Source organism: Perissodus microlepis, chromosome 7 (genome assembly GCF_051167445.1).
Source record: "Perissodus microlepis isolate ML-2025 ecotype Zambia chromosome 7, ASM5116744v1, whole genome shotgun sequence".
Taxonomy (NCBI): Eukaryota; Metazoa; Chordata; class Actinopteri; order Cichliformes; family Cichlidae; genus Perissodus; species Perissodus microlepis.
Window position 1 is genome coordinate 59,566,372 of NC_140467.1, and position 22,459 is coordinate 59,588,830.

At 40.1% G+C, this 22,459-nt stretch overlaps 1 protein-coding gene across 2 annotated transcripts in view; it reads left to right on the forward strand.

The window, feature by feature from the left end:
• Nucleotides 1–2,685: 2,685 nt before the first annotated feature.
• Nucleotides 2,686–22,459, forward strand: part of LOC146384357 (basic helix-loop-helix ARNT-like protein 1) — a 30,907-nt gene continuing 11,133 nt past the window's right edge. Inside the window, exons 1-12 of one of the 2 annotated variants that reach the window (XM_084936314.1) lie at nucleotides 2,686–2,835; nucleotides 11,036–11,214; nucleotides 13,914–13,977; nucleotides 15,963–16,110; nucleotides 16,493–16,513; nucleotides 16,736–16,768; nucleotides 18,074–18,103; nucleotides 18,713–18,870; nucleotides 19,425–19,504; nucleotides 19,620–19,712; nucleotides 19,958–20,075; nucleotides 20,460–20,609. In XM_084936314.1, the coding sequence (XP_084792440.1) occupies nucleotides 13,932–13,977; nucleotides 15,963–16,110; nucleotides 16,493–16,513; nucleotides 16,736–16,768; nucleotides 18,074–18,103; nucleotides 18,713–18,870; nucleotides 19,425–19,504; nucleotides 19,620–19,712; nucleotides 19,958–20,075; nucleotides 20,460–20,609 (877 nt within the window). In that variant the 5' untranslated portion in view covers nucleotides 2,686–2,835; nucleotides 11,036–11,214; nucleotides 13,914–13,931. Of the gene's footprint in view, nucleotides 2,836–2,872; nucleotides 3,158–11,035; nucleotides 11,215–13,913; nucleotides 13,978–15,962; nucleotides 16,111–16,492; nucleotides 16,514–16,735; nucleotides 16,769–18,073; nucleotides 18,104–18,712; nucleotides 18,871–19,424; nucleotides 19,505–19,619; nucleotides 19,713–19,957; nucleotides 20,076–20,459; nucleotides 20,610–22,459 lie in introns of those variants that run through there. The other variant, XM_084936315.1, reaches the window with a different exon arrangement.

Consider the following 22,459-nt stretch of genomic DNA (forward strand, 5'->3'; position numbering starts at 1 on the left):
GTATAATAGACTGCATTCTCTTCTCGGAGCCTCGGTGTCCTTTTGGTGTATCACCTCCTCCCTCCTGGCTCACAGCTTCTTCTTCTTCTTCTTGGTTGGCAACCAATGTTAAGGCGCATTACCGCCCCCTGGCTCACAGCTCAGTGCACATTTAGATGAGAAAATATATATTTGACACATTTAAGGAAAATACTACTAAAATAAAATAAAAATGTTCCCTTTAGATTTTTTTTTTTGCTCTATAAAATAGTTGTTTTCTTTTACAATCATTCATCTCAGCAGTAGGATTTACATTAAAAGAGAAACAAATTAAGTTTGAGTGAAAATATACATTTTTGCACTCTCTGGTCAACTGACTCAGTGACTCAAGAAACCCGATTCACTTTGGTGAGTGACTCATTAAAACTCGATTCAGTAAAAATAATCGAATTTACCATCACTAGCACATAAATAAGTTACATAATATTCAGTACTTACTTTTAAAAGTTTACTCTTTGGCCGCTCCGATTCAGCCGTTTTTTTCGGCAAAATTATCCACACCCACCGCCGCGCTATGAAGTCTGGGATATGTTGGGCCATGAAGTCTACACCGCCACATCCTTAAAATTAAGGGGGATGAAGGATACATTTGAGGGCCGCATTTCGAGCAGCCTTTGAATTGGGACAGCCTTCGTCGCGTCGCTGTGACGTAATCGGCCTTAAAATGCGGCCTTTACGGCTGCAGACCCTGAATTGGGATACAGCCTGTGTTTCCTGTACCCTCTGTACTACTTGAACTTCATCTTCAAGAATGTCTCAATTCCAGAAAATAGTTACTCCATATTAAATTAACTACTTCTGAAAGGTGGGTTGTATAGTGTATATAGTATATTATATAAATGGGTCCAGCTCTTTTTTTTTTTTTACCTTCATAACTTTTGAAGTACAGGAGACACCCACCTGAAAAAAGCCACAATCTTCTTTTGCACAATTAGTTTCATTATCATAGTTTCATGTGTTACGAAATCAGTTTTACCCCGGTTCTTTTTATTCCTCAGGCATCCAGAGACGGCACCGGAACTCAGTAGTTATTTCACAAAACCTTTATTCATCTTTATTCATCTTCATTTAAGCATGCATCTTCTAGAAGGGGAGACGTGCAAGGCCGGTGTCCCTCTGCAAATCTTCCGCCTCTTTGTTAGTTACAGCCAGCTTTAAAAGTGACCCCATCATAAAACCCCCATGGTGTGCTGCAAATTCTGTGTGTCTGTGTGTATGCACGAGCACGTGAGTGCCTGTGTGTGTGCGTACCCGTGTGTATGTGTGTGCACGTGAGTGAGTGTGCATGTGGGTGTGGGTGCGTAACAGTTAAAGCACTGTGTGTGTGTATGTGTCTGTGACTTCCTGCCGGTCAAAAGTAATCTCCTCACCCAAGCTACACCAGATTCCTTTAGACAACATACAAAACAGAGTTAACATATTACAAACACTGAGACCCCCACTCTGCATCCACTGGGCCATTGGCCTCTTGTTGTTTTACATTTACAGATAAGCATGTGGAGAGTCTCCTGCAAACCTACTTCTAAGTTATAACAATTATGCGTTTTTATTAAAGGTACAAGCATCAGCATCAGCAACCCCCAACTGTAGCTTCCTGTCTCCTTTTATGACACCAGACCCCCAGTGTCCATAAATTCCTTTCTCTCTAAACAATTACACACACTCTCAGGCCTACAGCTAAGCCAAACTAAAACACAGACCAATCCTTCCTTATTCTAGAAGTGATCTAAACAAATTTAACACATCATATTATAATAATTATTTTCTTGTACTCACACAAGTAACAATGCTGCACCAACTTAATGTCTGTGATTTAGAGTAAGAGGAACAATCAGTGGTATACTGAGTCCCATGTCATTCCCCAATTCGTTACTGGACCAAATGCACTTTAGGAATTGAAATGTCCTTCAAAATGTGTAATGAAATGTGTTTTCGGATTACGGTGAGAAGAACGGAGGAGAGAGGAGGCAGAAATGAGAGAAATAGGAAAATCCCTTAGGTTAAGTAATTCCTTTTGTTCTGTTCCCCTCTTTTGGTGTCTCTTGCTCACCTTTTTCCATCTGCATTTTGGTGTGGTGTCTGGACTCCAGGATCTACAAACTTTGTTTCAAAAAAATTTATTTCAGGCTGTTAAGAAAGACCAAAAGTAACAAAACAGAATCAAATAATTGAAATGAAGTTTCGTGATAAACAAACAAGAAAAATTGAGTCATAAATTTGCATTTGTGGTTGTGGAACTTGAGAAGGACTTGATATGTCACATCAAGTTAAGCCACTGTCTTAAGCAAATATTTCTGTAGTAAATGAAAATGTCAGAGAAAAAAATTGAATAAAAAGTACATTAATGTTTTTTCTAAAATGATGAAAAAATATTAAATTAAATGGGATTTTTTCTGAACACTAGTTACGGAGCAGAATAACCTCCAGGACAACCTGTGAAATGAGAAGAGAGGTTAGGTTCGTCACGAAGTGGGAGGGCGCAGTGGACGGATTGGACTCTGGCCTACGGCTCACACACGGCTAGCGTCTGCATTCCCTTCATCTCCGACCGTCATTGGCTAACGAGCACGTCGGTCATTGTTTCCCAGCCTGAACTCGCGTCTGATTGGCTGACAGGACACCTACGACGGTAGGGCAAACGCTATTGGTTGAAAAACTAGGTTAGTGGTCCGACAGGCATGACGGTGAAGAGAAACTGGGTCACCGATTGAAAATCGTTTATGTCACACTTCTGTGTGTTGCTATTACATATTACCAGCGGCGTTCAATGGATGGATTAGTCTCCCTGGATCTTTTGTAAGTATAACACAAGAACGAGGATATGTTTGTTGACGCCGCGTCTGTGTGACTTTGCTGGGCTTCAGTCTGTGATGGATATCGTCGATGTTTTCCCAGCGCTGTGGTCATGTCAGTGTGGTTTTCTAGAGCAGGAGGAGGGACTTTAGCTTTGCTGGCCAAGTCTTGACAGTCAGTAGCTAGCAGTGAGCTGTATGCTAATGTTAGCAGACGGGGGAGAAATGCCGTTATGGTCAAAAAGTGCGGAAAACGCCTTTAGTTTGGCGGGGTTGGTTTAAGTGGTGCCAGGAATCGCCGGGACTTAGAGGAAGCTCGGGCGTAGGTAAGTGCCGGTCAGTGGCTTTCAGTTTATTAACTGAACGTGACCCAAGTGAGTAAAGCTCCAGTGCTAGCACACTAGCTGTGTAAAACGGGCCTTGGTGGGTATACTCAGCAGCATCTATCCTGCTCCGGTAACTTCAAATCCTCCATTGCTTGTCTCTTTAAAAGGCCTCAACGGTACTGTGCTATTCTTCTATTTATTTGGAGACCTGTGCTTGTTTTAAGTATCGCGACGGTGTATGCACTTGCTGTGGAAATGTGGCCACCGCTAGGTGTCTCTGCTGTGGTTGATCAAAGACTATTTGATTGGGTTGTGGTTATACTATGCATGTAATTAGTGTATTATTTAAGAAGGAGGATATGGGGTGTGATAGATAATATAAAATCCGAAACAAAACCTAACCAAACCGCTCGAAAGCTGAGTGAGTGACGATTTTAGTTGTTTGTTGTTACACATCTTGGGCATCATAAAGGGTGGACGTGGCTTAAAAGTGAAACAAGTGCAGAAGGCCTAATGTCCAGGGATGTCAGCTGGCAAGGCTAATCAGCACCAGAGGGCGATACCTGTGGTTGTAGAAAAGCCTTCCTGTCCTGTATAAGTCTAAGGGAAAACAGCCCTCTGGCCTGGCATCAATAAACACTTTCTTCATGTGTTTATGGGCACAGCAACTAATTTCAGGTCACATTGAGTAAGACGTCAAATCCATTTTCTAATGTACTGTCATTATTAGAGACAGACATGAGGATTAGGTGTTAGCCAATGAGCATGCAGGTCTCCTTGCATGTCATACCAGGTTTCAGAATACCGAGGCGGGTCCTGCTGAGGACCAGCTGGTTTTGACTGGGAGGATATGAAATGGTCTTGAGCAGGATAGGAAACAGTTGGTTGTCACTGTTGATTCATCATCTGAGTCACTCTCACCACACTGAAGCCTTTTTTTAGTACGCAGGGTTTATGGATCTATTTGGGGATACTTCATATTAAACCTTTGGACGTTGTGTAAAGGCAGTTTGCTGTTAATCTTTTTTTTTGTTGGATTACTGTCTTGTGTGTTAGTTTGACAGGTGCACCTTGTGTTTTTGTAGTTTCTCATGCCTGCCTTGAGTAGATTATCCATTAACTGTTTCACCACATGAAAGGCACTTGCTGTGAACTTCAGACTGTGTCTTTGTTTTTGTTTCTAGCCAGGTAGCAACCTATATCAGATCCTATCAGTACGGATATATGTAGCCACAAAGACATTTTTACAGCAGACATTTGTTGTGATGACTCAGAAGGGTTGCAGTTAACCATCCTGTTGATCATGAAGGCTAGATGACAAACTTCTGGTTTCTATGAGGAAACTGTATGATATAAAACGTTATAGAGAAAAAGATTCTTGTCATAACTATGTGGATGCTAATTTAGATTAACTAGAGGTCATTCTAAGTAATTATGTGAGAGAGACTGTCACACTAAAAGTGTCTTGTATTAAAATGTATGTGGAAAATTCTTCAATGCCTAATATTGTGGTAGAAGTATAATGTTAGTGGGGGAAAAGCTTTTTAAAACCTTATTTTAGGGCAACCTTAGTAAACTTATTAAACATATTTTTTTAATGAGATTTAAGTTGTGATCCTACACATGTAGCTGTTATTTCCTGTTAACCATTGTAATGAATATTCATTTGGATAATTCTTCAACATAAGAGCCCACAAGTGCTCAAGAAAAGTTCCAATTGGTGAGGCTTGCTTAAATGAGATTATGGGACACAGTTTATTTAGAGGTGAATGTATGAGAGCTACTGAAAATGCTCTTCTTAAGGGGTGAATAGCATTGTCAGTAATGAATAATAATAAAGGACATGGCATGGAGGTGTAGTTTTTAGCGCGGATGCCTCACAACAAAGTTTGGATCTTCTGATCTGCTGAGGTCTTTCTTTGTGGAGTTTACACATTCTTTATGTGCCTACATGGGCTTCTTCCGGGTACTCCCACTTCTTCCCAAAGTCCAAAGATATGCATGTTAAGTTTACTTGTGACTGCAGGTGAGAGATTGTGTGGTTGTCTATCTCTGTGTCGGCCCTGTGATGGTCTGGCAACCTGTCCAGTGTGTGCCTCTCATCTTATGATAGCTCCACCCCATTTCCCTAAGTAGGATAAGCAGTTAAGAAAATGGATGGATGGATGTAACCAAGGCACCCTGCCAAGTTTAATAAACATGCCTCCTGTCTAATTCCCAATAGGAGATGTTGGCCACAGTAACTGGCCATATGCTTTGGCCGGACAAACCTAACGAGCCATGTCATTGACTAAACAGAGAGGTTCCACATCCATCAGGAAACCCTTGCATGTAACTAAGAAGATACGATGCTTGACACTTACTTATTTCTCCCCTGTAAGCTTCTGTGGTTTAAAAAAGGTAAAAGGTAAAGAATTGTTGGGATTGAAAGGAAAATTGATCAATAAATGTGTTTATCTAAATAAAGAGACACAAGTAGAGATAACAAGCCAAATGATTTTAACTCGTGTAAATACAATACATAAAAAAACCCATTTTTTCCATTGTACTTCAAATAATGCAATTTAATGTAATTTTTCCTGATATTAAATAAATTAAAATCTAATTTCTCAAAAAACAAAATGTTCTCAGGTGTATGTTTAAGTATGTTTAAAAGGAAACTTAACCTTATCCTTGGCTGGACTAATTTTGGTCTCCAAATATGCAGGTTTTTCAGGCCTGTATATTATCAGGCTTGATTGGTCAATTTTCTTGAAATCCCAAGGATTCTTTCTGCACATATTGCTCATTATTCCCCATTGCATATAGATTGCATAAGGGATTCGAAGCATCCATCCATGCATCCATCCATCTTCTTATGCTTGTCCAGATCAGGGTCACAAGGGTGTTGGAAGTCTAACCCAGCTGTCCTATTCTATACACCATACATTTATTCTGCTACTTCAACAAGCTCCAACAAAAATGCCAGCTTATAAATATGCAAAAAAATATGCAAGAAAACAGTTTCCACTACATGTGGAAACAGGAAACTTGTTAGTTACTGCTTTTGTACTCAAAATTGACTTACAGTCACAAGTGAAAAAATAAAGTACACCCTCTTTTCAATTGTCACGTTAGGGAGATAATAAACAATCATCTGGTCCTCATCAACTTCTAAATTTTTTTAAATACAGTTTGTGTTGAGGAACAACTCACAACATATTGCACTGTCATTTATTTAACAAAAACTAAAGTAAAAACTGAGTATACCCCATGGTTCAGTAGCTTGTTGGGACAGATGGCCTCACATTGGGCTCAAGAATACTTTGCTTACAAAGGAGCTCGTGGTTGCCTCAATTACTGCAAGGTGCCCACATCATCACCCCTTCAGGTATGAAGTGTTTGTGCCGATATGCTGTGGTTTGGTTTTGACAAATGTGGTGCTGTGGATTTTGGCCAGACATTTTCAATGTCCAATGAACATTGTTCCAGAAGTCATGTGGTTTGCTCAGATGTAATTTTGCTAATCTAAGTCATTCTCCATGTTCTTTTTAGAGAGATTAGGTGTTTGAAAACCCTTGAAAATAAGCTGTATTTGTTCAGTCTTTCTAATTTTACTGTTATGAATTTTAACATTTAACTGTTAACTGAGAAGTTTCTCTGACCTTGGGGTGAATTTGCTTGGACGACCACTTTTGTGAAGATTTTATGAATGTTTTCCTCTTGTGAATAACTTTGTCATTGTAAAATGATGGACACTATATTGTTTAGTAGGGCTGCCACAAACGATTATTTTGATAGTCGACTAGTCACCGATTAGTCGACTAATCAGATTATGCATCCATTGGACGTAAAACATACAGCTTATTGCACCAGCATGCGTCTGCTCTTATATAACTATCATTAGCTTACAGCTTGAAGTGTTTAAGGTATGTGATAACTAAAAATGAAAACAAGATGACAGTTTATTAAACTTTTAATGAATTTTTCAGATTGTCTCGGTGGAGTTTAATAAACTCGGCCATCTGTTCTTTCTATGTGAAATATAACAGGACACTGGAGTAAATTCTCTACCATTTCACACTTCTGTTTAATCAGGTCTCTGTCTGACGTTTATTCAGCTGTGTAAAAACTATAACTTTAATCTCAGCCAAACCGATTTACTGAGGAACAAATAAAACACTGAAAAAAAGCCAAACAATAACATTTTTAAATTATCTGAGTGACTTTTATATCATGTTTAACCTGAGTAGCGAAAGACTGCGGCGGGTTTGAAAATGATGTGCCGGGAGTTTGCTGTTCTCACCGGCTCTAGTGAGCCTTGAACCCTCTAGTTATTGAGCTGGTGGGTAACAGACGTCTCCGAAAACGTCGGAGCACTTTTGCAAATGTGTGATGTCTTGATAAACTGAGCAGATATTTGAAGCTACACAGCTACATTCTCGCCTGAAAATATGTTAAAAGTTTATTTTGCGACCCAGAAATAGTAATAAGAGTAATATTAAAACTAACTAGCTGCCGCCATTGTTGAAAACTGGAATTGGCTGGGCCACGCTATGAATTCTGGAATAGTTTGGGCCACGAAGGATACACCTGACCCATCCTTCAAATCTGGGGAAATGAAGAATGCATTTTTCAGCCACGTTTGGGGAAATCTTCGAATTTGGACAGGCTTCGCCGCGTCGCTGTAACGTAATTGGCCTACAAATGTGGCCTCTGAAGGATGCGGCTGCTAAATTTGGACACAGCTATGAAACCAGACACTGCTGCTTCTTCTTTGGGGTTTAACGGCAGCTGGCATCCCTGGACATGCAGTGCTGCCATCTGCTGTTTCAGTCTGTTATTACACTCTTAAATCCTACTACTTATTCCTGTGTCTTTCAGGATCTTACAAAGCTTCAAATGACGCGTCAACGATTTTAATAGTCAGCGTAATCGTGACTAGTCGACTAATCGTTCCAGCCCTATTGTTTAGTAATGGCCTTTCTATTTATTACTTTATATTTATTTATTACAATACAATGTCATGGCCATCTATAATAATTACCTGCCTTCTGTCAAAGTAGATTTCAGATATCATGGCAACAGGAAAAGCAAAGATTTAAAACTGGTGTCTGGGGCTGCTGGTGCTGTCATATCATTGTGATGGGTCTTGATGGATGGGGTCTATTATTACTATGAGGAAAGAGGATTGGTGCTTATTGTGTCACTCAAAAGTGAAAGTTGGTTTCGCTCTTGTCACTGCACATGTTGTTTGTCGCCACCAGCACTGGCTCGAGTGATTGCATAATCTCTTTGCCATTTGAGATGTCTCTCAGTTAAGGTGCAGTTATTGACACTCGCACTATATGACGTTTTCCCTGTTGAACACTCTCCAGCTGTAGAGTATTAATTCATTACTTTTTCCATCATAAGCTTATGCCTTTGTATTTGAATAACAGCAGTAAAGACTGCTATATTACTCAGCACAAGAACAGAATATATACATTTCTGCATTTTCTAGCCACTCATCTCAGAACACAAAAAGCAGTGTGTGCACAGCATTGTCATGAGTGCCGCCATCAACCGAGGTTGGACTGTTGGCATGCCGGATGCCTGCATGAGTGTCCCAGCTGTATCAGCAGCCATGCATATCCATGAGAGCACCATCTGTGATCTGATTGTTCGCAATGGAAATGCTCCAACCTGTACTCGGGCCATTTTTGTGACAGCACCTTGACCTGTGCTTTTTTTCAGCTGGACAGGGCGCAATCTCATGCCGCCAGAGAAGCACAGGTCTTTCTAGATAACAAGCATATCCAGACACTTACTTGGACCTGTTGCCCTGAATCTGAGATTATAATTTCCACATACAGCGCTGCTAGGGTCTTCTTGGGTCAGCACTGTTGAGCCCTGAGACTTGACAACCAGACTTTACTTCCTTGGCAGTGCTTAAATTTAAATCGGTTGTTTATCATTTGTTTAAAAATGTAGCGGGGATTGTTATCGTTTGGCAAGACCTGCCTAGTGATGATGAAAAACTCAAACTCGGCACACAGTTATTTCTTGGCTGTAAAAAGCTGAATGTGAGCACACTGCACTCAATCTATGCAGTAAACCCTTTCACATCCTTGCAGACAGGCTGTTACACCCTGACTGCTGCAACAATACAAACCCCAACTATGCACGTAAGATTTGGTGACCTCACGTAGAGAAATTCCCAGAATAGCTCCACCCACGAATAGAATTAAAAGAAAACACCTGTGTGAGTGTGCAGGGACTTAAAGTCTGACATAGTTGTACCTGTATATCAGGTTGTTTTACAGGTCAACTTATTGTAGTCTCTTGCATATTTCAGAATTGCCTGTATTGTGATGCTTGTCCTAAGGATTGCATTGTACTGTGAGTTAGATTTTTTATTTATTTTTTTAATTAAATTGGTCATTCAAAACTCATAAAGCTTTAAAATGTGTCCACATTTTAAAGCTTTATGAGTTTAAAAGTCACCAGTTAAGAGTTAATGCTGAGTGAAATCACATTACACGTACCCACAGAATTATGTCATGCTTGCAGATTCCATCTGTGGAGCTCTGAAAGCTGTAATAATTTTTTACATTTTTTTTTAAATGACTCATGTTGGGGTTGAAACTATTAAATATCACAGGAAGCTGGATATAATAACAGTCGTTAAAATATTCCATTTTATTTCACTGACCAGAGGTCTTTGCACAAGCCAGTGTACAGTTTTGATTTTTCTGGGTAAGAGAAGACGAGAGTGCAAGGGTTTCGGTTCATCCCTCTTTGAAGCATCGAGTATTAATTTGTAGTGTATTTGATATTTGTAAAATCTTTTCACATCTTTACAAAAATGTTCCATCACTGGCCATGGTGGAAGTATTTGGGAGATTTGGCAGCTGACTTGCCGGCTGGATGCGTCTTTCGTGTATGAACGGGCTTTCTGCCTGCTTCCTGACTGTCTGAGTGGGTGTTTCCCTGTTCAACAGGGAATCAAAGCAGAATGCCTTGCTGACTCACTGATGAAGTAGAAGTAGGTGGTGGATGGAAATCGAGGCTGGCTGGTTAGAGACCATAGAGATTGGCTGACCCACTTTTTACTCCAGCACCAGTTCCTTTCAGTGCTCAATCATGACATAGTGGTTTTCCCCTTCTAGCCCAGGGCTTTGTCCCAATAAAAGAGCTCACCAAGCTCGTCCTGACCTAGTACTCTCCTGCCTGCATCTTGAGTTTCACATTGTGTTGTTACTGAAAATTAGATAGTTGTTTTATGAACCCAATCGGCACTCATTCTACATCTATCTTCATCTACTTTTTCTAATAAAGGTTCATTAATATTACACTCTTAAGATTGGAATTGATGGATACACCTGTTAACTAAAGCTGAAAAGATCTTTCTCCCTAACTTGTCTCTGCACACAGACGTCATTTTGACATTTTCATAAATGTAAAGTAGAATCTTTACCCAGTTACTCCTCACATTTCTATAGCACAGTGGAAACAGCTGGGTAGCTCACCGTGTTGGAAAATACTTTTTCTTAAATCTCATACAGGTCTATGTTGGCAGCCGTGTTGCCACCTTGATGTGCTGCGCTTCTCCCAACCCCTCCATCACTCAGGCATTTTCTGAAGCAATGTATCCAGTTAATATAAAGCTACTGACAATGAAACTGAGCTTGAATCTGTGCAGGAGATATACTCCAAAAAGTGATTCATTAATTTGCTGGGACTAATGAGGAAATATTTTGCAGAATGTGGCTTGTAGTTGGCTTTTATCTCGTACCAGAAGGAATGTTTAGCCCTGGATTTTGAGTGTGTTACTTGAATACATTTTGCTTACATTTAGAGATTGGCGACAGATTGATTTTGCACCTGACTCACAGATTTCTCTTCATCCCCCTGCAGATGTAGACGGGCCCCAGCTGCTTAAGGATCTGATCATACAAGGGGAGACCACTTCAAAGTGGATGAAACTAGGTCAGGCTGAATCAAACCAGACTCAGACCAGATCACAACAGAGCAGACCAGACTGATTCAGACGATACCAGGCCCGTCCAGGAAGCCTGTTCCAGTTTCCTGTCCAGGTAACTGAAGTCGCTCTGCACGCCATCTGTAGGAGGTGCCTACTCATATTTCAGAGATGTGAATTTGAACCAAGGAGTCCTCCTTCACAGTGCTCTAGTGGGAGAAATAATTAACATATTTGAAAACTAGGCCAGCATTTGCTTTGGAATAAGTGTGACATTAAAAATGTGATATTTATTTATTTTTATTTCCATGTAATATTTGTAGTGTGTGGTTCAATTTAAGTTATCAGTGAACTTATGTATTAATACACCTCTGTTATATTTGCTTACACAATTTAAGGACTAAATCTGGTTTTAAAGGAGTCATGTTTTCAGAGCAGTAACATGTTGCATGCATCTGATTCCGGCTGACTGCTGTTTAACTTTATCAGCATTCACCCCAGAAAAAAGGCTCACCGCCTCCACATGCTGCTGACATTTTTAGCATCTTATAAAAACACAGCACTCCCATTGCAAAAAATTTAAATGGTATGCTTGGCCTTGAACAAGTGGTTTAGTGCACACACCCGCTTGCGGTTGAGTGAATAGATAATGGTATCGAATATCTTGTTTTTTTTGTCTTTGTTTTGTTCTTGTTTCGTATCCTGAACTCCTGAGTAACGAGGTGATGCCTACTTCCTTTTTTTGTGGTGTTGAGTTGCAGTGGAGAGTTGTGCACAAACAAGTGGAAATTCTTATCAGCATGAGAGATAGAGATTCGTCTTTACTTCTCTTTTCTGTCCTCTATTTCACCTGACCTCTCCACTCCCTGAGCCTGGTTGTGCTGGAGGTCTCTTCCTGTCAAAGGAGTTCTTTGACAGGCGTTCTTTAACCATACGGGATGATCTGATCTTTGGGTTTCTCTTTGCTTTTCTCTAGTCTTTAGCTTACAGCATAAACCTCTTCAAGGCAAATATTGTTTTGACCTGGAGCTGTATGAATAGTGCGTTTACTTGGCAAACTCGTTCAATAGCAAAGGTTTGTTCGTTTAGAGCACGTGTCAAAGTCAAGGCCCGCGGGCCACATCCGGCCCGGCGTACATTTATATCCGGCCCGCACGATCATTTTATATAGATGTACTATTATTGTTATGCATGGCCCGGCGATATGAGGCGCTAATAATATACAAACTACAGATCCCCTAATGCAGCGCTGCGGCCTCCTTCCTGAATGCTAGGCTAACTGGGACAAACTTGTTGGACTTACAACAGATGGAGCGCCGGTGTTGTGCGGTGAAAAAAGCAACTAGTCAGCAGGATGTGAGTAAAGATGCAGGAGGAGAACTGTACCAGTGAGTTAACAGCATATCACTGCATCACACACCAGGAAAGGCTGTGTGGTAAAGTCCTAAAAATGGAGCATGTAATAATCACCGTAACGTAAACTGTAAATTTTATCTGAGCTAAAAGTTTAAATCACCGTCAATTTCAGTCTTTTATGTGGGAAATAGATTCAGAGTTTGCCGACATTCCTTATCATACAGAGGTCCGTTGGCTGAGTTGGGATAAAAATTCTCAATAGAGTTTTTGAGCTCAGCAAGGAAATCTGTCAGCTCATGGACATGGCATGTATGATGCGGTGAAGGCATTTCAAGTGAAGCTGTCACAAATGCACCAGTGCAACCTGCCTCACTTTCCCTGTTGCCAAGTAATGTTGAACCAAGTCAGCGGACTTTGCTGAACTGCAGCTGTGCAGATTCAGATGGAGCTGCAGTGTAATGATACACTCAAGGGAAAGTACGACACTGAATGGCCCGCACAGTTTATTAGTTCCATTCCTGAAGCAATGCCTCAGCTTCGTCTACATGCGGCTCCAACCTTGTGTGTGCTTTCATTTATTTTTTTCTGGGGTTTTTGGCAGCATGTTCATATTTCTAACTTGCATAATTTTGACAGGATATATTTTTATGAAGAGCAAAATATTTAAAGTTAAAGTTTATCTTTTTAAGTTTATTTAATCTGGAATAATATTCCTGTCTGTTTTTATTCATATATATATGTTTAAAAAAACATTGTTTTAGTGTGTTCAATAAATGTTTATCTTGTTTGGCCCGTGACCTAAAGTGTGCCTTGAGTTTTGGCCCCCTGTGCAATTGAGTTTGACACCCCTGGTTTAGAGGCTTCGATACATCCTTCATGTGAAGTCTTTGTGTCTTACAGTTGTCACAGTAAATACATTTGCTTACATTGTTTTTTTTGGGGTTTTTTTTTTTTTTTCACCCATTCCTCTGAAACATTAGTGTGGCTCTTGATGAGTCATGCCACCTGTTTGCTCATGCATGTGCTCGAAAAATCTAATCGAAACCTTTACAGAAAATGACTGAATAATTAAGCAAGAACTCTTGTTAACAACAGGCCTTCTTCAGTCAGCTCAGAGTCACTTGGGAAGGTTTCATCATCTCTGAAGTTTAAACACTTGCCAGGGTTGTAGATGGAAAATTGGAATGCACATGGCACATCTCAACCAGTCTGATTTACGTGTCATGTAACTGATACGGTGCGACCTAAATAGCTTACAGTATTTCAATACATGCAGTTGTAATAGTGGCTTCCTGTTTATTGCGCCTGAACACTTGACCCAGATGACACGATGTTTGCTGCATGTGTCCAGGCAACAGTTACTGTCTGTATTTTCTTTGTTTTGGGATTTCTTTGTTTTTGTCTTTGCAGATTCTCAGAATGATTCCATCTTAAAGTGTTGCTTTTGTGTGTTCACAGTTGAGGGCTCCAGAGTGGATGGAAGGAGATGATTTTAACACACAGGCTGTGATGAACATCTGTGGTGAGTTTGGCCCTTCCTAAAAAATAAATTAGTATTTCCCTCTGTGCATCTCTCAATTAAGTGTGCAGGCTTTATTGAAAAAAAGGTCTCTGCAGATAGTCACCTCCATTTCTCACAACTACAGTATTTCCGCTTTGATCTTGACCTCAGACCTTTATAGTGATTTCTTGTCAGCACGGATAATATGAGTAATCCCGCACATGCCGTGCTTATTATTTGTCAGTTCATTTACATACTTAGACCCAGTAGTTTCGGTCTATGCATGCATATGCATGCGACATTTGTGTGACTGTCTCCTCTGTGTTGCTTATATTTTCTTCTGCAAAGAAACAGTGAATTGTTTCTTTTATTTTAGCTTCTAATACACACAAACACCTGCATTGCAGCTATTTCTTAACAGAGAGAGTTTAATCACCAAAAGACTGAATAACAAGGTTGCACACGGGTCTGTTGAAATCTGGCACAAGAGCCTTTTTAGATTTGCAAATGGATTTTTATATTTCTGGGGAAATATTCGTCCTTATGTTGCAGCTGTCATTTAGCAAGAATGTGTTTGTGTATGAATGCAGGGCCGTAGGATCCCTTCATTTTCTATTAGTAAACTAGACCTGTCTTAAAAATATTAAAAAATTTAGTTCACGAACCACAGAAAACATCTTTAAGGCAGCAAACCTGTTTCATAATTACCTGCTGTCGTCTATGAATAAAAATTTTTTTCCTCCTACGATTGAAGCAATTTCTCAGCGTTTGTCAGTGCTGTTGCGCTGACGTTACCTCGCCATGATTTACATTTAATGAACAATTCCAGATATTAATGAGGTGAAATTTTCACACTTTGCAGTGCCATCCAGGGAACCATATTGGATGTTTTTGCTGGCCAGTTCTGTCCTCTGAGCAGCTTGTTTAACGCCCCCTGGTTAATACATTTACGTGTCAGATTAGCGTCAGCTCGGTTATTCATGTAATTGTGCTACATTGTCAAAACAGTAGCTGATACGTTTGTTTTGCTGTTGAACTAATCTGGCAATGATGGCAGTTGCTGGTTTATTGTGCTGTATTTGAAACTGCTGGATAGTCCTTTTGGATTTTTGAAATGTGTGCCAGAGACGACATCCATCTGGTTTGCTGTCTACAACAACAGACTGTGGTTTAAGAATCTTTACACCAATAAAACAATATATAGGTCCCCTTTAAACATGTGCATTTGTCCTTCAATTTAAAAAATAAATAAGTGAATAAAATAACATTTACTTGGTCAAACTGCAAGAGCTTTATATAGCCGCAATGATGTCTCATACAGGAGTGGGAGCTTTTGTTTTACTCTTTGCTATGAATATGAGTTATAGACTCACACAGCCACCAACTCGTTTGGGGCAAATGTAATTATTCCAACCACGCAGAGTGTTGTGATCTCAGTCAGCAGTGGCACAGAAGTCACTCATCCTCTCATCTGGAGCCCTGTGCAGGCAGGCGGCTTGATAACCACTGCAGAGTCACCCAGAAAGAGTCACAACAAAGAAAGTCGTCAACTGTTGTTATTCTGGTTTGGCAGTGTGGTTTACTAGGTTGCCAGTTTGTCTTAAGATTATGTAGCTTCAGCAGCCGGTGAAATAAAAATGGTTACTAAAAATGTGTATGTAGTATTTTTTTTTAAATTTGGTGGGTAATGGGTAAAGCCACAAATACAGTGACAAATAAATGAAGGAAAAACACCAACTTTTGCAGTGCATTTTTCACAAAAACAGACTGCTTTCAGTGTGTATACGCTTTACACAACCAGTTCGTACCTAAAAAAAACAAAAAAAACAAAACAAAAAAAAAACAGACCAACAAAAGAATGGAGAATGGAATCTTGGGTTTTTTAAATTAAATTTTATTGTTATTTATTTATTTATTTTTCGTGACACTCTGTGTATAAAGGCCTTAAATCCGCGCACACAGAGATATGTCTGTTTTTAAGCTCAGTGTCTCATTGTGCCATGCAGATGACCTGATGGCAGACCAAAGGATGGACATCTCGTCTACAATGACCGACTTCATGTCCCCCAGCTCCACTGACCTCATCTCCAGTTCCATCAGCACGCCTGGCATGGACTACACCCGCAAAAGGAAAGGCAGCACCACCGACTACCAGTAAGTAGACAAGGAAGAAAGAGAAGCTCAAATGCTCACTTTATTGGTAATATAAACATATTTGCTACTACCGCTTGACTTACCAGCAGTGGTACCAGCAGAGGGGAAAAATATACAGACTGAGAATTATGGGAAGAAGTGATAAAGTGAAATGACTAGATACACTCAGAGTGTTTCTGGTCTTATTAACCATGTCTGATTATGGAGACACAAAGTCTTTTGCATTAATTACTGCAGGTGTGCTACAATATTCATAACATTTGTGTCCTTAAACACTGTTAGCCAATGTTGTTAACACTTTACACGTTGTTTAAAACAAAACATAATGATCTGAATCATTCAGTGACAAAAAATTGATTAATAAATTTGTGTTTCTTTGCAGAATTGATGGCTTCTCATTTGAGTAAGTTCAAACATGACTCAATGTTAGTAGATCTAGCAAACTCAATTAATCAGCCTGAAATGCCACTGAACCCTCACACATAATCTTTTGCACCATGAAATATTGAACAGACTGAAAAGCAAACCTACTCAACCCAGTGAACCCTTTGTGAAGTGCTCTGGTTATTTGAATGTGTTCCTGTGGTCTTGCTGAAACTTATATCTCCTGTTTTCTCCTTCTCAGCGACATGGACCCAGATAAAGATAAACTGGGCAGGTAAGGTGCCATTATTGCCATGGTGATAGAGCTTTAATCTGCTGGATGTGTCTGTTTATTGCTCTTGAAATAACCTGCTTCTGGCACGATTGGGTTCCCTGTTGATTTCAACTTAAAGGGTCCATTGAGCCAAATCATAACGTTCGTGTTTTCACACTCACATTTGTGAATCTCAGAGATCTGTATTTGGATGTTTCAGTGCCCACATAAATACAGAGGAGGTGAATGGAGGTTTTACACTGGATGCTGCTCAGAGTATTGAGAGATGTTATTTTTAACAACAGCAGCTCTTACTAGAATAAAAATCCATGTTGCTCTGAATATTACACAGATTCCAAGGTTTGCCCTTTAGAGCACAGTAGAGAACGATCGGGTAATAAACACCTAGTAAAGATGTTTAATTTTTCCGGCACGAGGACTTTTGCCATGATCTATATGACTAAATCTGACACGTCAGAGTTTTTCACCATGTTAGGACTGCATGTTCGATCATTTTATTGCATCGGACGTCATCAGTGCAATTTAATTTCACTTAACAGGGAAAGAAAGGCAGTGATGGGTGTATTAAAATAATTTTTCGCAGAAATGTTCATAAAATTAAAGCAAAGTTGGATGAATGTAATAAGCTGCACAGGAAAAGTATCATAAACTACTACAGCTGCTGTAATGCATGTTACTCTCCAGGGGAAAATCTCTTGCACACTGCACTGTGACACCAAAGCCAATCGAGGAGAACCATTTCACTACTGTGCAGACATGTCTGCAGTTCAGCTGGGGGTGCAGTAGGGAGTGCTGCCTGAAGGAGAGTGAATGACGTAGTCACGTTACATAGCAACTTAAGGGGCTTTGGATGTATTACTTTAACCCTTTGGTTTTACTGAACTAAGTGCTCGCCACACACTGGATTAGACAAGTCTTCCACTAGCAGAAATAACCCAAAAAAGACACAGACAATGCTGAGTTTGGAGAGATGCTTTATCTCAAAATAAAGTCAGTCTCCTGACTTTTTAGACGAGTTTAACTCGTCCTAATTGTTTTTGGAAAGTCAAGGAATCATTTGTATGTACTATGAAGTCATCGTCTGGGTGTGTCTGTAGAGTGGAGTGGACATTTTCCTTGTTGTTGCTCTTTTTCCTAACTGTAAATATGAGATAAAGAGATGTGTCATGTTTGTACTGCATTAGTCATCAGATTTGCCCTCTTCCTGCACCTTTTAAAGTATGTGCTATCGCATTAATTTAACAATCAAACCCTTCAGTCCTCTCTAATTTCTCTCTCTAATTCTTTCTCTGTTTGTCTTTTCAGTGACCAACAGGGCAGGATTAAGAATGCCAGGTATAAACACTCCTTTTCTTTCTCTCTCTCCCATTCCCCCTTACCTGCTAAGCTCCCTTGCATGAATTAAATGTCACTCTGTGGATGGGGACAGAGAGATCTTTGTGCACACTGATAATAAGAAACTTTATACATTGAAGTGTATAGATCCAAGCATTATGTGGAAGGGGACTGTAAAAGCAAACCTAATTGCTAAAGCCAAGCTGTCTTTCTCTTACATGGAAAGAATTCTCTTTTATAGCTGCTTCTGTGCAAAGCGAGAGCAGACAAGCAGGAAGGATATAACTTTATAGTCATGGAGGATCGGCAGAACAACAAAAACTGGATTTCTTCATGTCTCTTGAGGCTATGTTTTCTTTGCGTCTTGCTAGCTGATTTATATCATGTTAGACAGGACTATGAATGCGTAGACAGTGGAGTCTGTTGGATAAGGTGCCTGATCATGCTTTCCTGTTGTGATCAGGTTTAGGAGTTTGTATTTTGTAGAGCAGGTAAAGTTCAGCCAAGCTGGTTTATTATTATTTACTGTGGATTTCTGCCAGCAAGATGGGTGGAAAATGACTTTGTTCATTGACACTTTTTTGATGTCTGATGTCTTCTCCTGCACAGAGAGGCTCATAGCCAGATTGAGAAACGTCGCAGAGACAAGATGAACAGCTTCATCGATGAGCTGGCGTCACTGGTGCCCACCTGCAATGCCATGTCCCGCAAGCTGGATAAACTGACAGTCCTCCGGATGGCTGTCCAACACATGAAGACGCTCAGAGGTTAGAATCAACTGGGAGGGTTGGGGAGGCAACGAAGTGAAAAGTCTTCTCATTCAAACACTTGCTCGCATCAGTTTTTGTACTAACATGTGAAATATGCGCTGTTGAGGACCTGAGGGTTTCCATCCCAGTTAAATAAAGATTAAACAACGAAACATATTCATAAACATGGGAAACGTGAGAGGTTTTTACTGATCAGGTGACAAATAAAGAAGATAATTGATGATTGATCCCTAATCGGGGAACGGGCAGGTCAGGATAGTTAAGATGGATGATGTTAATGCAGTGAAGTACTTACCTGTGCCGTGTTGGAGACCGCTGTTAAAAACGTGAAGGTCAGTGGGGGCTGGTCAGCAGCTGGTCATTGGTAATCCTTTGGTAAACATTTCCAAATATGGAACTGTGTGTAATTCTTAAAGGAAGATAAATTCATGGCACTCAAAGCAAATAAGATTAAGTGGGAGCATACAGCTTTCTAAAAATGCTCTTATGTGTGCAGGTGCAGTCTGAATAGTCACAGGTGTGACCTGCGTGTGTTTTAATGTTGTGTGCAGGTGCAGCCAACCCGTACACGGAGGCAAACTACAAGCCTTCCTTCCTCTCAGATGATGAACTGAAGCACTTGATACTAAGGGTGAGTGGAAAAATCAAAAATAATTAAAGGTGCTCTTTATAAATATACAAAGGGGAAAAAAAACTCCAGAAATGAACTTTTAATCCAGTTTTTAACGTTCTGTTTAATAATGCAGGCTGCTGATGGCTTCCTGTTTGTGGTCGGATGCGATCGTGGCAAGATCCTGTTTGTTTCTGAATCCGTGTACAAGATTCTCAACTACAGCCAGGTACGCTGACAGCCTGAGGAATGAAGGGATCTTTTTGTTAATGGTGGATGATTTTTAAGCCACCTTAATAGGCTTTACTGTGGATCTGCGACAGGCATGCGTTAGTTCCTTTACAAAGCAAAAGAAGGATGCTGTGAATCTGCTCACTCACTATTACTACACAAACAAGTGGACAATTCATAGCCAGCAAACATCTATGTCTAACCATCCTAATTTGAAATTCCACAAATCTCTCTCCTCTCAAGAATGACCTGATAGGTCAGAGCCTGTTTGACTACCTTCACCCCAAGGACATCGCCAAGGTCAAAGAGCAGCTGTCGTCCTCTGATACAGCCCCACGAGAGAGACTCATCGATGCTAAAAGTAAGCAAAAATGGACGTGTGTAATCTGTTTTGTAGAGCCAAGAGTTTGGTCAATGCCGTTAAAATTTGTCACACCAAATGGTGTGAAAAGGAACCCCATATAGGGAACTGAAGGCTAGAAACAGTCAGAGTGCATTTTCTCAAATGAAAAGCCTGTTGATTTAACGATGGCAAACACAGCTGGAGGTAAAACAGGGGAAGTGTGCATCATTCAAGGCACTAAGAATAGAAAATGCAACCAAGAGCTCCAAATGGATTTATTTTCCACATGTGTGTTTCCTTTGTTATTTGTGTGCAAGTCCTTCTTTCTAAAATTGCTGAGGCTTGAAAGAATAGTCGTTTTCTGTTGACTGATTTTTTTTTTTTTTCCCTTTATTTTTGCAGCTGGTCTTCCTGTGAAGACGGACATCACCCCCGGTCCTTCTAGACTCTGTTCTGGAGCTAGGCGGTCATTTTTCTGCAGGATGAAGTGCAACAGGCCGTCTGTCAAAGTAGAAGATAAAGACTTTCCCTCCACCTGCTCTAAGAAAAAAGGTAGCGTGCCATCGTCTTCATTAAAACCTGACAACCTTCCTCTCTGTCAGAGCACCACCTGAAAAAGCTCTGTGCTTATCAGCTCTCTGGTCCCTTTCTGACATCCACTCATTTCTGTAAATCTGATATCTCTGCTTGTCAGTGCTGTTTCTGTATGGGTGGACTGATCACAGCCTTGTGAAAAGCTGTGACAGCAATCTTATGAAGCATGTGCAGTCAAGTTGCCACTTATTCTTTTGGAGATTGGTGTCTAGATCTGACAAAAAGTAACCGCTGAAGTTAGTTTGTTGTTCCCAGTTGCATCTAAAACTCTTTATTCTAAGTTAATGACATACCTGCAGGGTCCATGTGCAAGCATCTCTAAATAAAGAAGGATGCACTCATTTATGCACGCAGCACTACAGCAAGAACTTAATTACCCCTGACACAGAGATAGGACTGGTCAGGATCTAACAATAAATGACATGGTGTGTTTTTTCCCTTAACAATTATCTAACGGTGTAGATGCACCATCATGACTACATGTAGGATGTAGCATCTGTAATTACCAAAGTATCGTCGTATTAAACAAACTCTAATTTCAAGCATTTTACATCACTGTCAGGCCTAAAGGGTAAATGGTATTGCTGCTGTGGCTCGTTTCTCCCACATCGTCTGACAGAACGGGTGAGGAGCATTAACATAAAAATAAGCCACGTCTGAATTGCGGAGAGCTTCCACTATATCAGCTCGATGAAGCCAGCAGTGTTTTGCATCCCGTGTCTTAAAAGACCTTTGGAGCGGCTTCTCTCTCCTCTCTATTTACATCTCACACAGTGCTTTGTAAATATCTCCATCACCTCCTTATGAAACCAAAAGCCCTCATTTCCTGGTGTTCCTGTTCTTCTGTTTTTAGGTTCACATCCTTTTCATAACAAGGAATTGCACCTCAGTTGGCATGAGAGCATGGTGTTTATTTAACCTTTATTTACCCGCTCTATATTGTCAAAAACAAATTCTAGAGAAAGACCTGAGCTGCCTTTAAAAAAAAAAAAAAAAGACCATCAGACATTTTATTAATGTTTTATACATTTTATCATAAAAAGATTTAATAGTTTTCTGTTCTCTTTTTTCTTGTCTTTTATACTAGAACTGGCTAAAATAGATCCATCCTATTTCAGTAATGCATGAGGGCTCAGGTGGAGAACCTATAACAGTAATGATGGAGCAGTGATTATTTATTCATCTTTCAGGTATTTCTTTTGTGTTTAAGTAGTTATTTTAATGATGTGTTTTCTGTGTATGAATGCGTCCTATTACCCGATGAGAGGACCGAGTTCATTCTTTTATTTATTTATTCATTTGAAAACCTTTTAATTAATCAGCAAAGCTTACACGCCATAAAAGAATCTCACCAGAGTGATAATCTTTGAAAATAGGGCTGCCTCTGAAAGTCAGCGCTATGAAGCATCAATCAAAGATGCTTTCAGTTGAGTGAGACTGCGAGCGCTTATCTGCAAACAACATGCGCTGCACTTGTAGATGAGAGGAGCTGAAACCTGAGGCGCAGGGCCTTTTTTTCCTGATAGGCGGTTGCTCAGAAGAAGATTTTTACCGGAATCTTTATAATCTTTATTAACTGCTTCTATAATTTAAAGTGGAAGAAGAAGCCAGGCGCTGATAATCAAATGCACTTGATAAACTGATGAGCAAGAATGACTACCTCTGTAAAAGCAGAAGTTGTGCAGTTTGCTTCTATGGAGCATTCAGGAGGGTGATAACATAACGCTATAATCTTCCCAGAATTCACCCCAAGGTCAGACTGTGCAATGCTCGAAGGCACTACAAATAACCCAGGAGCTACATTTCCG